Below are 18,196 nucleotides of genomic sequence, written 5' to 3' on the forward strand. Positions count from 1 at the left end.
TGTAATCACCTCATACCAACTCCCTGGCCCTATAACTTTTCTCTGACTGAGCATAGAGTGTACCTCCATGATGTAACACTAGAAACATTTCAGTAATTAATGTCACATATAGTTCTGTGTTACTTATTTGGAGTTTCAAGTTCACTTCTAATTTCAATTAGTTGTTTGAGTTAAAAAAGCAAACAAACCAAAAACTTCCACACATTGTCTGTGCTCGTTGTACATTCAAGTTGCTTTTTTAAAAACTTGTTCATTAAACCATCTACTTGGCAAAAAATGTTGACTTCATTTAACAAATCCAGATTCCCGATACAAAGAAGACGACTCTACACGATCAAAATATCAAAAATCATCCAATCAAAATATAACAAATCCAGTTGATCATTAGAAATTTACCTGCAGGGAAAAGTTCCTTTTCAATCCTCATGCGAAGCTGCATTATCATCGCCACAGACATGACTTGAATAGACACAAATCCAGCATTATATAAAAAATCCAATAAATCCGGTAACAGTGCCAAGTTACAACTTATACCCACACACAACGTAACATCCCAAGTGGTACTCCGGCATTAAGCTATTCCAGCTGTTCCAACAGACAGACTGGTTAGACTGGGTTTACTGTCCTAACTGAACATGGGCCTTGCCTTCGGCCTCACGTATCACGGGTACAATTAGCTCACCAAACACATGTACACCTTGTCAAAAGAAATACCTGAACAACTGCAGTGGAACAACTGCTCCTTTGTTCTTCACAGAGAGAGACTCAACCACTTTTCAAATCTCAACCACAAAGTAATGTTCAAACTTTTGGAGGGATGGGTCGATGATAAGTTAACAACGTACATACCCAGAGAACTGCATGATTACAGCGGCAAATGTTAGGCCCTATGGGTTGACAATATTTACGTTTTATTCTTCTTGGTCCAGACAAGTAATATTCCAGGCTTCCAGCTGATTCAGAGACTAACCAAGGAAATAAAGCGCAGTCCAATTATAGACATACATCCACACTGAGTCAACAGCCAACCACTACCCCCTCAGTATGAATAATGCAATTGCCCACATGCCAATGTGCGCAACTGCACAATAAAAAAAAACCTTGCATACGAAATACCTGAACTTGAGATAACAAAAGTGAATTCTTTGTCAAGGTTTTTTTGTTGAGGTTTTGGTTTGGTCTGTTTGGTGGTGGCCACAGGAAGCAATTGCTTGTATGTGGCAACAGGTAGGGTATATACAGCAGTTCCGTTCTTTCAAAATGTTTTTCCCACAAGCTTATCTAAACATGGCCGCTGAAAGAGCATGAAATATAGAAGACATGGATTGAAGGCTAGGTTATGTCAACAAATCAGCTACGGTGTAGAAGGAGGGAAGGGTTTCATTCTGACGAAGACTATAGAAACCATATCACGGCACTGTGGGACTTTCACACTCTCGGAAGTTAAGAAATAAAAGTTATAAAAATCACACATGGGGTGTGAAGAAGTGTCAGAACTATTTCAGTGTATTTTGACTCAAATAAACAAATAATTTAAAAACATTAAAAAAATTGGCATCTGGAATGAAAAGTGCACTGCAATGAGGTGCATTAACACTTAGTAATGAAGTTGAACGTAATTTGAGGACATCAACATCAAGACCATGTACTCTCACTTTGCATGCTTGGATTTTCCCATGTGACTTAAAAAAAGACCTGGGGTCCCACAAGGATGTTCAAAATTCAACAAGTTTCTTCAGTGGTTGAAATAATAAAGAAATAAAGTGTTGGGGCGCAGTGGGACACTAACCTAGACAAATGAAAAAGAATAAAGCATCAGACATTTGTTTACGCTTCTCTGTCACACCTTTTATGGTTTCCTTTTTTTTTTCCTCTTGTTTTTTTTTTTAGAAGAACTGTCATTGGTTGGTTAGCCATGCCAAGTATGTATGGGAACTGTGACCATGCATGGGTCAAGGCCCAGCAGGACCTAAACAGCTACTATATTGTGCTCTATTTACTTTCCATTTTGTCCTTCGATTTTGGGGAGGGAAAATGACAAGTGCGTTTCCTTTTACATGTGTAAGGTTAAAGGCAATAATTGCACATGGGTTTTGTTATGTGTCTTCATGTACTCCCCCCCCCCCCCTGCACAATGCTTGATAAAAGTGCACATTTTAAAAGCAAATATTTTTAAATTGAAAATATGTTTCACTAGGCCTAGGGCCTACATGGATAAAATAACCAAACACTTTTTATTCAAAATTACGGAAGTTTTTTTGTGCCAGAATTTCTAATCCCAGTAATTGTGTCATTGTATGCGTTAAGGGCCATTTACACAGATATCGGTGACAACAAAGCAGAACATGCAGCTTTCTATGGCCGACCATTTACATTGCAAGCAGGCAAACTACGCGGAAACTGGAGCAATTTTTCTAAATAACCACAGCACGTCTGTGCATTCGGACCATTTCTGTGCAACAATATATACAAACTGCATTAGCCAGCCTTTTTTTACACACACATTGGCAGATTTAGAGATTTGGATGTTTATTGTTACAATAATAATAATAAAAAAATATTATTATTATTATTGTAACAATAAACATCCAAATCTCTAAATCAGCTATCAGGATGACCAGGTATCCAGCAGTGTCCATTCTAGAAGATTCTACTGGCTTACTGGTCAGCAATCAAACCCTAACCCTAACCCAAACCCAAACAACCCCTAATCCTGATGGGGTGGAAGTTGTTAACTTTATCACCAGGATGTCTACCCTATATTTGTTTACACTGATTCCTTACTATTATCAGCCACACACTCCCCAAACAAATGACTGAGCACACAACAGTGGCTGACAAACCACTGCTTATTTAATCAAGGGGTTAATTGGCTACATAAATAATTGATTGGTGTTAGGGTAGACAAGAGAAATAACAGCTTCCTGTCTTTTTTTGTTTTTTTACTTTAGTCCTCCATGGTGTAATATACTTGTAAGCATGATTTGGTCCTTGGGGGGGAAAAAACAGGAAACATTTACATTTACAAGGGTTGACCTACATGTACACATGGTGCAGGCTTATAGACTTATCAAGCTATTCAATCACAGTTTTTTTGATATATCCAAAGACAAACAAAATAGGAAATCAGACACTACTAAAAGTAGGAGGAATATCAAGTCTCAACTTAACAAGCACATTCATTATCTCATCTGTGATCAGTACTGCAATGTACACTATCTTGCTACAAAACATTTCTATACCATCATACAGAATAAATACATCTAGAGTGATTGATGATTGAAGTGCTGCACAATCATAGGAAATAAGAGTGATTGCGATACAGCATAATTGTTCTGACGCCAGGGAAGAACATTTTATTATCTGACCATCTGACAGCTAATCAGACACCTAATATACACACATAAACAAGCCTAACACAACAAAACTTGTAAAAGTACAATTTCCCTAATAAAGTATGATGAAGTTTTTGCTCTGAAAGTTTACCTTCCTTGTTTAACCTAAACACAAATATTCAACAAACCAAAACAGAAAAGTCAAATCAAATTATTTGTTGAATTCAATGCATTCCCAGATAAACAAAGACAATAGTTACCAGAAAGGCGAGCCATCTCGACTTTCCTCCTCTTCTTCTTCCCTTTTGATTTACCAAACGGAAGAACAAATCCAAGCATGGTTCAACAATCGTCAGAAAAATACTCAAAACAGATCCGAAGTCCAAACACCAATCTCTCTCCGTGGTCAGTCCGCACACAGACAATCAAACCAAAGAGGTAATTAACGTGAATAAATTGTTTTGCAAAAAAACAAATAAATCGTTGAGCAGAGCCTCTCCTCCGTTCATCTCAAACCAAAACTCAATGACAGAAGAACAGAGAAAAATCCACATGTCAGGTTTTTATACGTACATCCGTGCACGAGCAGGCATTACCTCATTTATTCCCAGGGTTGCCAGTTCCACGTTGGAACTTCTCCAATCGAATATTACAATTTCATTCAGTAATCCCTGTGCATGATCGAGCACGGTCAATGGTACAATGTTATTTCCGATCCCAGGTTGCTGACCCGGCCAGCGGCTAATAGGAGTGACCTGCATAAGTGTACATATTTTACGGCCACGTCGCTGCGATGAGGTAATGCATTGTGGTGCTATATTAGGGATCCCAGGCTGTTTAGTTGTTAATTAATTAGAAAGGGCATGGGTAACATTGATACATGCAGGTAATGTGAGCATGAGAGCGAAATGGAGGCAAGATAAGAATTCATGAAATAATAAATACTTACTGCTCAATGGCGTACAATTTGATATGATTTATTTAAAGCATTAGCCTATTTTATACAAATGCAGACTGTACATATTAATCCGAATACATCTCATAGATGGTACATTTGACAGTGCCATGAATAATACATAATAATGTGCGTTTAACAACATTATTTTTGTAGGCCTTTTGGATACGTGTAGACTGTAGAGCTGTTTTAATGCTATTTTTACAATATGTACTTTGCGTTTTATGTAGGATGTGAAGCCAAGCTGAAGACTAAAAGACTCGCGTGAATATTCAAACATTGGAACCTGTTAAAGAGCATGAATTTGTTTCCTTCATTCATGTGTTCATGTTCATGGGACCAAATAAATAAAAAACGTGACAGTTAAATGTACATGTAATTTTATGTATAACAGAGAATTCAACTAATTCTGTAAATAAAAAAACTTTTAAAAGATTTGAACATTTAATGCGATAATTGTTTTTAAAAATTTCTAGGTACTGGCTGAAATTTTATGAGTTATGATATTTCTTGATAAGGATGTAAGACATGTACATGTAGGTTTACATGTACAGTACATTGTACTTGTTGTGTCCATAATTTTACACTTCGCCCATTTACTTTAACCTTTCCAAAATGCCACATTGCAATTTCTCTGCTATAAATAAACTAAATTCTATATTAGACTTGCCTCAGCAACTAGGGAATTTGTCATGAAAAATCTGCCCTCCGTTCAAAGGTGTACACTCCCCAAAATTCTTACCGACCTGCACTTAATTATTAACTTAATAAGGATTGACGAGCTCCTTCATTAATTACTTCCTCGGAACAGTTTTAATAACATTTGCATAATCCTATACGAAAAAAAATCCACGAGTAATGTTTTCCCCTAGGGTCAAAACAAAATTGTAATTTGGATTAATTTTTCCAGAGTGTAGGTAAAATATGCCCGTGGATTCAAAACTTAGTACCCTCCAAAACAAAGAGTAATTCTTTAGTCCTGCAGGGCGAGTGCTCTATACGCACAAAGGATGAGTCATTGGCCTCAACCATTTTTATAATAGGAGGGAGATAAGATGAGGGGATAAGAATCTCTGAAGCATCAAGACAAGCGCTGCTTGTACCGGTCAATGACAAAATCTTAAGTCAGCAATTGAGTGTAATCATGCAATTTTTGTACGAAAGCAACTTGTTAAACAATCCAAAAGGAATGAAACTATAACTCATGAGTTCCAAAAGTAAAATGAGGAATGAAACAAACTCATCAGTTCCAAAACAAACCCAAAGTAAAACGAGGGATTCGAGTCACTATTAAACTCATTCATCATGGGTGCCCAAAAACAATCAAAAACATATTTTTAGACATTCTCAAGTAGATGTCGACTTAATGCAGCAAATCTTTCAATGTATTAACCCTGCCATAAATCATTGCCTTGGTACCACCAATTGTTATTCCAATCCAGTCAACTATTGCTCCATGAGTCCATGGAGGGAGTCAACCCAGGGTTTAAGCTCATGACCAGAACAGTTATTTATGTAATGCTCTGCCATTAGGGTCGTTGATGGTAAACATGAGCTTTTTTTCAAATTCAAAACACATAAACAAACAAACGGCAGTCATGATAGGCGGCCAATCACACGGCTTCGTTGGCCGTGACTCATTGAAGGGATCGATCCATCATTAAAAACCCTCTCTCGACTTCAAAGGTCAACGTTGGAATTCAGGTTGATCTGCTAGAAAAACATGGAACATTACCAGTGATTCCAAAGTCTACACGTAGCTCTCCTATACAAATATGGCTGGCTATGGGGATGGGAATCAACAATTTTTTTGTGTCCTACTGACATTGTGCAAACTGTCTGACAATACATAGATTTTCTTTTGTGGCTGATTATTTTATAATGAGTTGCTAAAAATAAAACAATGTTCATGAAAAGAGTTTGCTGCTGATTCTCTTGCGTTTCTTAGACAAATATAGGGCCTACCCATGTTTAAATTGTCTGCTTATACAAATATTTTCATTGGCTGGCTGATTATTTTAACAAATTGCTAAAATAATGTTCATGAAAAGAGTTTGCTGCTGATTCTCTAGCGCTTCTAAAGGCCTTAAACTTCTTTCTTTCTCCATGTTATTAATTGAATCTCATGTAGTAAGTAGGGAGATTGCAGGCCTGGAATTTCATCTTTGAGAGGGCAAGGCCATTTTCAATTTGAAAAGGGCACTTCCATTGGAAAATCTTAAAGTCTAGATGGGAATTTTTGAAAGGGCACCAAGGCCAAGACAAGGGCAACGGAGACCATGGCCTCCGTGACCAGCGTGTAATTCAAGGCCTGATATTTGAGATTGCCATAAGTTAAGAACGATCCCTGTTGTTTTCACACTGCAGGGAATGTATCACATTCAGATGTATTTTACTTAATATATGTAGTTGTACATAAAAAAAAATTAAAAAACAAATAATATACAGATCTAGGCATTAGTGTACAAAAGATGTTTGGAGAAGGATCACAAACAAGTAGGCCTATACACTGTTTTTATACACAGTTAAAGTGTTTGTGGACGAAATAAATGTATGCCCTACAAGTAAGATTATGATAAAGTATGTGACATAAAACACCAATATAAGTTACTGCTAATAATAACCAGATTTATTGCTCATATACGACCAGGTTTACTAATTGCAATTCTGAAATGAATTCATACTCAAATTCTTAAATGACAGTTTAAATACACAGATAACTGTGTAAATAAAACACTAAACAACAACAAAACCCACAATACACTCCTCCATCTGTTATTTATTGTCCTCGCTCCATTAGAATTTTTTTTTATTCATTCCTGAACAATCGATTATACTGTGATACAACTCATGCGTTTCCGACATTCCATATTATATTATGACTAATAGTTTTTTTCAATGACATAATATACAGTGTGTGGATTTTGTGGAATAGTCAATGAGCACTTTATACAAGTGTTTTGTCATTCTGCCATACCTTTATGCTGACGTAATTATCATCCTCAGAAACCAGACCCACTCAGTGTGAGATCAGTACATGTACCAGTACATGATGTAGTAGTCCTACACGAGAAACACTCAAGCTGTTCATCTACTGAGTAAGGGTTACACCTGCTTCAATCATAGCCTGTGTTTTTCACTGTCCGCACACAGGAGCACCAGAGTTCGCCTATTACCACTGAATGTTGCGCACAATTATGCAGAGTGTCTGACAATCAATATTATTTGCTTTACATGTACTGTACAATGTACAATGTGCGACTGGTTTACTATGGCCCTTTGAGCAAGGGATTACCAATACCACCACAGCTATGATGTAACTTCACCATTATTCATACAAAAGGATCTATGTAAAATGGATATTATTAATTTTTTACATTTCATTGTACGGACATACAGAGTAGATGTGCTACAAGAACTGCCTCAGTTTCTTATCAATGAATTGAATTGAAGAAAAAACATCTGGCAATTAAAACCACATGAAAAATGTTGTGTGTGGTCATGGAGTTCGACCTTGAACCATGGCGGAAGGCTTGGACCAAAGACAAAAAGTAACGAAGCAATTGTTTACTCTTTGGTGCAAAAGTGTACCAGTACATTAATTTTGTTATAACTCAAGGTTCTGTTTAATGAGAACACAGTATGAAAACATCTTTTTATGAGGGTTGTTTTCCTCCATGTCAGAAACATGATTGGTGTTTGTTTACTGTTTATATTTTTGTCAATCAGATTCAGAATTATAAATGACCTGCTGAGTACAATTAACTACGGCTATTACTTTTCTCATTTCAATTATTTTTCTTGTGTTATATTCGTGCCTTGATGTGACAACTGCTTCAACCCTGGTTAAAAACTGTAATTTAAAAAAACACAAACCCCTTTCCTTTTAACAAAATATTTCTTTTGCTGCTTTTAAATTGGGTTTCTATTTTCACAGCCCAACAACCACTTGATTACTGACACTTATTAATGTTGGTCTTTTACAAACCGTTTGTTGTTGGGATCCTTGGTGACTACTGATAAGAAAGACATGTTTTTCTTCCCTCCCGTTTACTTTCACTATCCCATGGTCAAACTAATTTCATCGTAGTCCAACTGAAGAAAAAAACCAATCGTTCCAAGAAGTTGTTCGTTTTATGGGTCTTACCAACAAAACCAGACCATAAAAGATAAGAATAGAAAACACAATTACCTGCAACAAGGAATCACAATTTGAAATAGATCATCGGCAAGACTGAGTATAACTCTCCCGTTTGACAGTCCACACAGAGCACAATGCATCATGATTGAAACACAAACTGCAGTTCAAACCAATTTCTAATCTGCTGGGGGCCACCAATACGCAGAGAGTTCAACCAAGGTTCTGGCTGGTAGTCCTGCTAAAAGTAAAGCCCATTAAAATAAGAGCGTTTTTCCCATTACATGGGGTAGCAAGTAGACCGTGCAATAATTGGCAGCACTTGAACTGTGCGAGGCAGGACGGTCCTTGGGATAAACCATGCCTTGAAGGGGATCTTAAACGAGCGTGTACGCCTCATCTTAATAATTCACCCACAGCCAGAAAACCACAGGACAAATTAATGAACCAAGACAGTCACTTTTGGGGTCGAGGATTGGCTTTGTTCACCCTGGTTCACCCTGCTGGTTGGTTGCCTGATCTGATACATGGGTCATGGATGTCACTTTTTTTAAAGAGTAAAAAAAGGTCCGGAGGGTCAATTAAGTCATGGCTCTTACCCCTTTTATAATATCAAAACCGCATGAGAACAGGGGCACACGTAGGCCTGACTGACCTCTGTAAAGTAGCCTCACTCACCATTCCAGAACCTCCACTGATGTATGGTCACTTTTTAGCCAAGTCAACTCCCATTTGCTGGACTCCCCTCTTTCTTATCATTGAGATACATGTACAGTCCTTCACTTTTTGACACTTACACCCTCACACTTAGATAAACCTTAGAGTGATGAGTGAAATAATTGCACTGTTTTGAAAACATTGTAATAATGGACACAGTGTTGCTGCTGAATTATTGCCCATTTTATTCAAGGCAAACGCCCAAATCATACTACATGTATGATCCATGTATCCATGTGAACAGCATCAACAGTGTGTACAGCAATGTACTGAAGTTAACTATAACCTACCAATGTGTGTATTCATAGTTAACTATTAACTACCAATGGAGTTATTAATTCATTAATTATCTTAAAGAAAATACCGTACTCACAGGAATAACAAAACAGTACAACTCCACCACTCAGCAGCTCATTATAGTTTATGCATTACAATGAAAGCATTCAGTGTACATGTCTACATCACGGACCACACCAGACATACAGGAACCTTCCTTTCCACACTGGATAAATAATAAGTCCACTGTCACGGCCGAATAGGTAGAATATATGTATTGATAGAATCTTCCAACATCAATGCTTTGACTTCATAGGAATCCTACACATATCACTGACAAGAGCTCACACTGGAGAGCATGCAGGGTCCCTTGGATCGGATGGACACACATCCAGAGTAGAGAAGGTTCTCGTCCAACGTCATCGATTTCAGGAGACCGATCACTCTTAACAGCTGACTGCAACTGCAAGGGCATGAAACTATTCAGTGAACTAACGCACACACACACACACACACACACTGGACAGAACAGAAAATCTGTAAAGAGACTTGCGGCGAGCAACCAGAAACGACCAGCCTTTGATTTGGGTGCAAGGAACTAATCATCCGTAAAATTTGCTTCTGCTTTTGTGCTCTTGACATTTGTTGTCTTGGGTCAGGGTCCCTGATTTGGACAGAATGCTTTTTTAAATCCGGGATTTAGAAGTACAACTCAGTAGTCAGGGCTGTATGTGTACATGATGGTACACCCACTTCTCTTAAATTGTAGGTTGACGGTGCTCTGATTGGTTTTTACAGTTTAGTGGGGAAGGATAGGAAGTTATTTGATAGATTACAGGATGTTGAACAAATTGTGTCAAGGCTTACCCCATAACTATTGTCTCGCACATTCCAAGCATACCAACACACTCTCCCTTCACTGTCAAAGACTTATTACGCAGGAATTCTGGAATTCACACTGCCTAATTTATTACAAGGATTGCCAATCAGAAAGGAAGCCCAACAAAAATAAGAAGACAAGTTGGGACAATAATGGACTTGTTTGTGTCTTCTTCAAAGTTTGCGAAAAACAACAAAAGTGTTCTCACAAATGTATAGACGGCTGGCTGGTTGTCTGCGCCGTTATTGTTCATGTACATGGTATTACCCTAATCTCAAGAGCCCCCTTCAAAAGAAGCACCTGCATAGGCTGTACAGTGGCTTTTATTCTCTGTCAGGTCCTTGCACTACAAGGTATGTCTACCCTACATGTTATCAATCATGCCCAATATGTGGCAGAGGGTCCCCCCCCCAGAACAAATATTTCCATTCCTTACTCTTTTCCTCTAGCATCACCTCCCCCTAAAATCCTCCAATGAATTCCTAAAGACAATGAAGACACAGATCCATGCATGGAAACAATTATTTATATTTAGTTTCTCAAGAAGACGATCAGAGCATACTGATCGAAACGTCGAGTTGAAACCAACGGTTCTTTCCAGAACCTCCCCAACTCATTTAGAGTTACATGTATAGGTTAAAAGTTCATTAAAAAGAAAGCCAAGTAGAGTAAAAGAAAGATTTTCTTTTAAACGGTTCAAATTTTATTACCTTTGTTGCCACAAACTCCCGTTTTTGCTGATGATGAAATAAATTCCAGAGGAAATCTTGTGTTAAAGCAAGTGCTCTTCACCATGTTCTTACCCTTAGGCCTACTTGTTTGTTTTATGATTGGTCTTGTGGCTGATAATACTGTGGTCATTGAACATTGCTCAACCCACTAACCACAAAATGAACCACACCCATAAGATATACATTCCTCACGTAAGCCTTTTAACTGGCTTCCTTCATTGAGCCATCTTGCAATGTCAATTTATGCAGACTCATGAATATAACACATTTTCTTAAAAAATATCCTTGGTGAATCAAGGCATTTTTCTTAAATCATTTATAAAAAAACCTTGAAGGTTATTAAGAATGTTATTGTCCGCCAAATTAATATTAGTTTCTATTGGCACATTACATGTTAACAATAATATTTTGTTGCAATATGTACAAAGGAGTCACTGAAATGGCTTTCTTAAAGCTCAAAATTATTTTCTTTTGAATTTGTCTGCATGTTTCTCTCTGAATTTGATTGTCAATCTCAATATATTTGTGCAGCAATCACTTTACATAAACTCCATTCATATCTGTACACTTAGTCCGTATGCAATCCATTCTCCAACCTGATGTCCATGCATCGCCACCCCCCCCCCCCCCCTACTCTTCACAAATTGCTGGGAAACAAACGATGAGCAACCATGACCAATCTCTGATATCGGGAGTCAAGATTCATCACCAAAACCACTAATCATCATTAACATCATCATCTTTCATAAATAGCGTCATAACGAGACGGAATATCACACAGTGTAAAAGAGCCATAGAACAAACCTACCACGATGAAGCCACACTTTATGACCAATTGTTAATTTCCCATTCTATTACAGTGATTTCCTTCCTTCGTTATCTTCGACACTTAGTAGCCATGGGAATAGGTGAATGGCTGACGGGAGTATCTTAGATGTTAAAGGCACGGACATCGTTACTTTTCTTGGAGAGGTTCCAACACAATCATCCAGTTGTCAAAAAATGTTTCTTTGTAATAGATCACATTCAACTGTTTAAAGACAGTGGACACTTTTGGTAATTGTCAAAGACTAGTCTTTACAGTTGGTGTATCTCAACATATGCAAAAAATAACAAACATGTGAAAATTTGAGCTCAATCGGTCGTCGAAGTTTGAGATAATAATGAAAGAAAAAACACCCTTGTCACACGAAGTTGTGTGCTTTCTGACGCTTGATTTCGAGACCTCAAATTCTAAACTTGAGGTCTCGAAATCAAATTCGTGGAAAATTACTTCTTTCTCGAAAACTACGTCACTTCAGAGGGAGCTGTTTCTCACAATGTTTTATACAATCAACCTCTCCCCATTACTCGTAATCAAGAAAGGTTTTATGATGATAATTATTTTGAGTAATTACCAATAGTGTCCACTGCCTTTAAAGGAACACGTTGCCTTGGATCGGTCGAGTTGGTCTTTGAAAAGAGTTTGTAACCGTTTTTTATAAAATGCATATGGGTGGAAAGATGTTGTAAAAGTAGAATACAATGATCCACACAAACATGCCTCGAAATTGCGTGGTTTTCCTTTTACCTTGTTGACTTACACGTCGGCCATTTATGGGGGTCAAAATTTTGACTCCCATAAATGGCCGACCATGTTAGTTCGCACAGTAGAAGGAAAACCACGCAATTTCGAGGCAAACTTGTGTGGATCATTGTATTCTACTTTTAAAACATCTTTCCAACCATATGCATTTTATAAAAAACGGTTACAAACGCTTTTGTTTTGACCAACTCGTCCGATCCAAGGCAACGTGTTACTTTAAGGGAGGGCATACTTTCATAATTACAACCAAAATGAATAACCATCACAACTTTCTTGGTGAGAAGCACTGCAGCTGTTCCCTTCCAAAGTAAAATGGTTTTAGAGAGAGAGATTCAAAAACAAATTCAATTTGAGAAACCTTTCTGCATAAAATATTTCTCAGATTGTGTTTCCAACTACGGATTGTTCTTTCTGCGAGGACATAACTGCTCAAGAATTTCAGCAATATCTTAAAAAATGCTACACTTTTTTTGAAACAAAATTTTCACATTAGTTTTATTGTATTATACATTGATATCCCAAATGAGTCCAAAAACCAAAGGTATACTTCCGTAACAGAAATCCCCCAAACCCCCTTCTTTGTATTCTGGAAAGTCAACCAATAAGTTCAGATTATGATTCTACTTAAAACACAATACTAACGGAATTCTAAATATTTCAGTACATATGTATGTATTCCTTATTAATACATTTATCCATTTATTTATTCAAGTCCTTCAACCTTATACAAAGAAAGATCATAGTAAATGTACACTTATGAGCATGGCAACCAGGGTCGGGGTGGGGGGGGGGGGGGTACTCGTATGATGCAAATATTTGTTTCAGGTACCCTACCATGTTGAGCCTCAGTCAGCAATTTTAAAAGAATAGAACTAGAACAGTCCATCGCCACAACTTTGTTTTTCCTTTTTAAAAGTAACTTCAACTCCTACTGTTTTTTTTTTTTTAATTTAAATATCACTGTCTAAGGTGATAGTGTTTCTTTCATTGGTAGGCATTTTTTGCTTTGAGAAAGTGTGGGGAACATTAAGACTGACTAACAGTAAGCAAGTCAGCACACTGGCTTCCATACGCTCCATGAAAGGATGTACGTCAATTGGCAAATCGACATTCGTTAACATCCCAGACCTTGCCACGCCCTTGAATGTACAATTAACTTCCTGACAATCTCCAGTAAAGCTGTCCAACACATAGTCGTCTTTAAAATGGATGGGCACAAACATGTACATCATGTACACATTTTGTACAACACATGTAATAGATATTCAAGTATTTCATCACAATATTTCAGGCCTAGCAATTAGCTTTTGAAGGAAGAGGCACCGCAGTTTTCCTATGTTGGCAAGGGGCACTTCTATGGGGAAAATGTAATTTTGTACTGGATTTAATGCAAAAGGCACCACAGCAAAGCACAGGGCACCAACTGCTGTGGATGCTGCATGTTAATTCAAGGCCTGTTAATTCATTACATAAGCCAACAGCTCAAGTGCTAAAAATAGTTACTTATGGTGAATAGGAAATGAGAAGTAATGTTCGGTTTTAGATGCTACAAAAAATGAGCGAAAAAAAAACACCCAATCAGGCAGGGACTGAAATTGAAAACACAATCCACATGCAAGGCTCTGGTCGGAGGTGGGATTCGAACTGAAGTCCACATTTTGTTCTCCATGATCTAACCCAGTGCAGTATGAAAAATCTGAAACTGTTCAGTGACACATTTCCCTTTGAAGTGTCCCTTAAGATCTGAATTTCATAATTATGAGGAAATTGAACATTACTTTTTGGATCAAAACCAAAACTTTATTAGTCTTTCCGATTCCAGGGAACAGCGAAAACCACACACAGGAGGCAAGAAAACACACCAAAGAGCAAAGAAAGACACTTTCTCTGTGGCAATTCAGTGCGGTTTCGATTCAACAACACAAAAGACCTGTTATGTTTGGGATTCGTATTATAATAGAGGTAAAACCTGGCCCTGGATTTGTTTGTCTGGGGACCATTTCTCCTGAAATTGTTGCATAATAAGCCTAATCTGTCTATATGCTGGTTAACTGTCAACATTGGGATGTTGATGGCCAACTGCATTGTGTACATTATCATTGTGTACTCTGTGTACATTGTGTTTACCAGAGAACAATGAAGTTAATGGTGCAGTGCATAACTTCATTGCTTACAATATGATAATTCCTGAACAGAAAAACAGTGGTTATGTGTTGCTATATTGTTCCTATTAGAATACTCCCCTTCTTTAATGTTTAGTTTCAAAATCGAAACTAAACCACCACACGATCAACAGTGATTAATAATCAACTGCAAAACACTATCTCATCGATGTTATAATGTGTAGGACAAGTACCATCATGAAAATCATGAATTGTCCATTTATGTTTATTTGGGTGTGGAGGGAGAGCAGTTGGCAAACACATTTCTATCAACAATCAATCACAAGATTAAGCAACACATCAGTTTAATCAAAGTTAATACCAATTTTAGCCTTTCCAAGGCCTTCAAAAAGACTGCTAAAACGTTGAAAATGTCCTGCCACAAACATTTGCTTGCATTTTATTTTCGCTTGGCATGCTTTGCTTAAAAATCAAGCATGGCCTTACCAAATGTAATAGTACACAAACAAAGACGTGCACATAAATAATAAATCTAGAACACAATCCAGATCTATACAAAATATATTAACTACCGGTATATCACTGTGAAAGAACTTTTTATGAACGGCTTCCTTAACTGCTGTATTACTTGTGACCCACTTTCATATTTTTATAATGCAATGACACAATTTTATCAATAGTTCTCCATGAAAGGTGATCCGTTTTATGTCACCGGGATACTATAACTATCGGTGCATGCCTCCACGTAGGTCTCTCTGTCTTTCTGGGTCTTGCAATGTTAGAGTACCGTATTTGGAAATTCTTCATGTTGTGCACACGAGAGAGCTAGGTTTACTCGAATTAATGTTGTCCCCAAAATAAACAGTGTAATTGTAAGGGTTTGCAGTGGTGTAAGGGTCGGGAAAGTTTAAACGTGTTGTTTAAATTATCCTACAAACAGTTTAAAGGCACAATGAGAAAAATACTTTCAAAGAAAAGTTGCACTCCTTGATCACTCGGACTCTTAACTGCATCAGTATCAAATATAGGTTTGTTTTTTTGATACGGCTAGTTATATAGTTCACACTACGTCTACTATTGTACTAATTTGTTTGAAATGGTTGATTTGAAATTAACAAATTGAATGAATGTCCTTCAATAGTTCAGAAAGAAGTTTGAACTTTCTATACTTTCATTATGCTTCTCAACGAGCCAATAAAGAGTACAATTGTATCCAACAGCAAGTCTGCGCTTTGTAGGCTTCTTCAAGCTGTAAACAACACAACGCCCGGGATTGAAGCAAAGAAAATGTTTTCGCTACGAGGTGGCGACAACAGGGAAATCATTCACCCATAAGGGACAAAGTAGCTCAAGCATGATCGGCATTTGGGGGGAGCCGAAATTAGAGTGGTAATCCTACAATGGGGGGAACTGGAGTGAGATCAAGGGATGACAAAGAGAAGATAATTGTTACTGGAGTGCCAACAGGTAGCGTCCTGTCCTCTTCCAATGAGGCATGGGGAGGTAGCTCCGGGATGGTGTGAAGCAAAGGTGAACCTACAGAAAACATCTATTGCTGACGGGTAATTCAACGTAAAACAGAATTCAGGACTGTAGAAACAGTTCCACTTCTCTGTTACTAGATTGGGTCGCAGGAATAGCAAGTGTTAAAAGTTTATGATGAACAATTTAAACTAGCTGGTTACAAATTTTGTTATTATTTTTTCCCCTGGAGTTGTCATTTTTGTACAAAAGTGTAAATACTTCATACAAAATAGTGTCCCTGGTGATCCACTTTAGTCTCTAAACAAATCAAAGATAAAGGATAACAAGGACATATTGTATTGCCTGAAACAAGTTGACTAAAAAGTATACGGAACAAAGACAAGAATTCCAATAGATGTGTAAACAAACAGTGGACTATGGAACCCTAAATTTATATCATAATTACCTCCAGATTATGTTCCTGATACATTCAAATATGATATTAATTATTTTTAAAAGAGATGATTTCATTCATCGCAAATTGAAGTGAATCAGACATTAATCTGCACAAATAATTACAGAGACAATTGGAAGGAATTTTTCACTGTACATCTGTGAAACAATGCGTATTTAGAATTAACACAGGTCTCACACTGATACCATAAAGCCATATCCGAATGAGCAGCGACAGCTACCGGTGTTGGCAAGGATGTCCTATCTACAGATGACCCGGCAAAACAGTCAAAACCATAGCCTTAGCAGCCAATTTTGACGCTGCCTTTAAAACAGTGTTCTCCCTAAACAGTGGTCCACTGGCCAAATGTAAGTTCATCTTCGAGAGGGCAAGGCAATTTTCATTTTGAAAAGGGCACTTCCACTGGAAAATTATAAAGTCTAGATGGGAAACTTTTGAGGGGGCGCCAAGGCCAAGACCAGGGCAACGGAGACCATGGCCTCTGTGAAATTCCAGGCCTGGTAAACAGTCCAAAAGTCACTACAAGTGGTCTGGTTGGCTGGCTCAGTGTTGGAAAGTCTCCCTATTTATTACAAATATTGACTAGTGAAAAAACTGGTGGAATAGTGAAATAGTGAGTTAATTGGCCCTGCTGGGTAGTCACTGAAAAAGCAAGGACAAACCCTCCCCAACCAATGGTGTATTGATTAAGATCAGCAACTCTTCTCTAATGGCTAGACTTGTACATTCCCTCATATGCTGCCAAGGCAAGCGACATTATCGTATCCATTCTAATAAATTTTCAGCAAGTGACAAGCTGCACGCAGGCCTAATACTTCACAGAGGCAACTAAGGCGATTGCTTCCATGCCTCCTGGTCATTGCCTTAGTGCCCTTAAAATGCTCTCCCACAGTAGAAATTTACAATTTCCTCATAGGGAGCCTTTTAACAAGGAGAAAATGCTTTGGTGCCCTTGCCCTTTCAAAAACGAAGCAATAATACATGTGCACCATTGACATGCTGCATCAAGATCCTTAGTGTGATTACACACAAGGATGCTACCATAAACTGATGAATAATGACATGTCCTGATGTGACACGAATACAACTTGTCCCTCATTAGTCTCATCACAGACCCAAAGCTGGGGTTCCAACAAGGAGCCTTCCAACAATGAAGAGGCCAATCAGGGTAGGAAACGACAGATCTACCCGCTTGAGGTAAATTCACACAGTCATTCCCAAACACACACCTCGGTAAATTAAGGGTGCTGGACAATGGCGAGGCTTAAGCCACCCCACTTGGAAGTCTTTTTGGGTCCAAGGAAAACAACTTGAGATTTGTTTGAGAGCGAGCCAATGTGAAGCAAGTAAACAAACTTTCTTTGGGTATTGTTGGTGGAGGATGACCTTGCGAAGACAGGCAGGAAGGGGTGTACTGTACCAGGTAGTGGGGGTGTATAATAAATATATTCCTTCTGCAAAAGAAGATGAAAGGAGGGGCCCTTTGGCCAGCCAAATGTTTTTTTTACAGGTAGAGA

At 37.9% G+C, this 18,196-nt stretch overlaps 1 protein-coding gene across 11 annotated transcripts in view; it reads right to left on the reverse strand.

Annotated features, from left to right (window-relative positions):
- LOC139938531 (uncharacterized) overlaps window positions 1–18,196 on the reverse strand; it is an 81,922-nt gene that overhangs the window by 48,522 nt on the left and 15,204 nt on the right. Inside the window, exon 1 of one of the 11 annotated variants that reach the window (XM_071934795.1) lies at window positions 11,012–11,072. The exons of 5 other annotated variants lie outside the window; for them this stretch is intronic. Coding sequence is in view for 1 of the 6 variants with exons in the window: in XM_071934495.1 (XP_071790596.1) it covers window positions 3,596–3,674 (79 nt within the window). In the remaining 5 variants the exon portion in view is untranslated. Of the gene's footprint in view, window positions 1–908; window positions 939–3,595; window positions 3,714–7,267; window positions 7,494–8,482; window positions 8,641–9,518; window positions 9,904–11,011; window positions 11,073–18,196 lie in introns of those variants that run through there. 5 more of the 11 variants (XM_071934571.1, XM_071934727.1, XM_071934647.1 and 2 more) reach the window with 5 other exon arrangements.

Source organism: Asterias amurensis, chromosome 1 (genome assembly GCF_032118995.1).
Source record: "Asterias amurensis chromosome 1, ASM3211899v1".
NCBI classification, from domain to species: domain Eukaryota; kingdom Metazoa; phylum Echinodermata; class Asteroidea; order Forcipulatida; family Asteriidae; genus Asterias; species Asterias amurensis.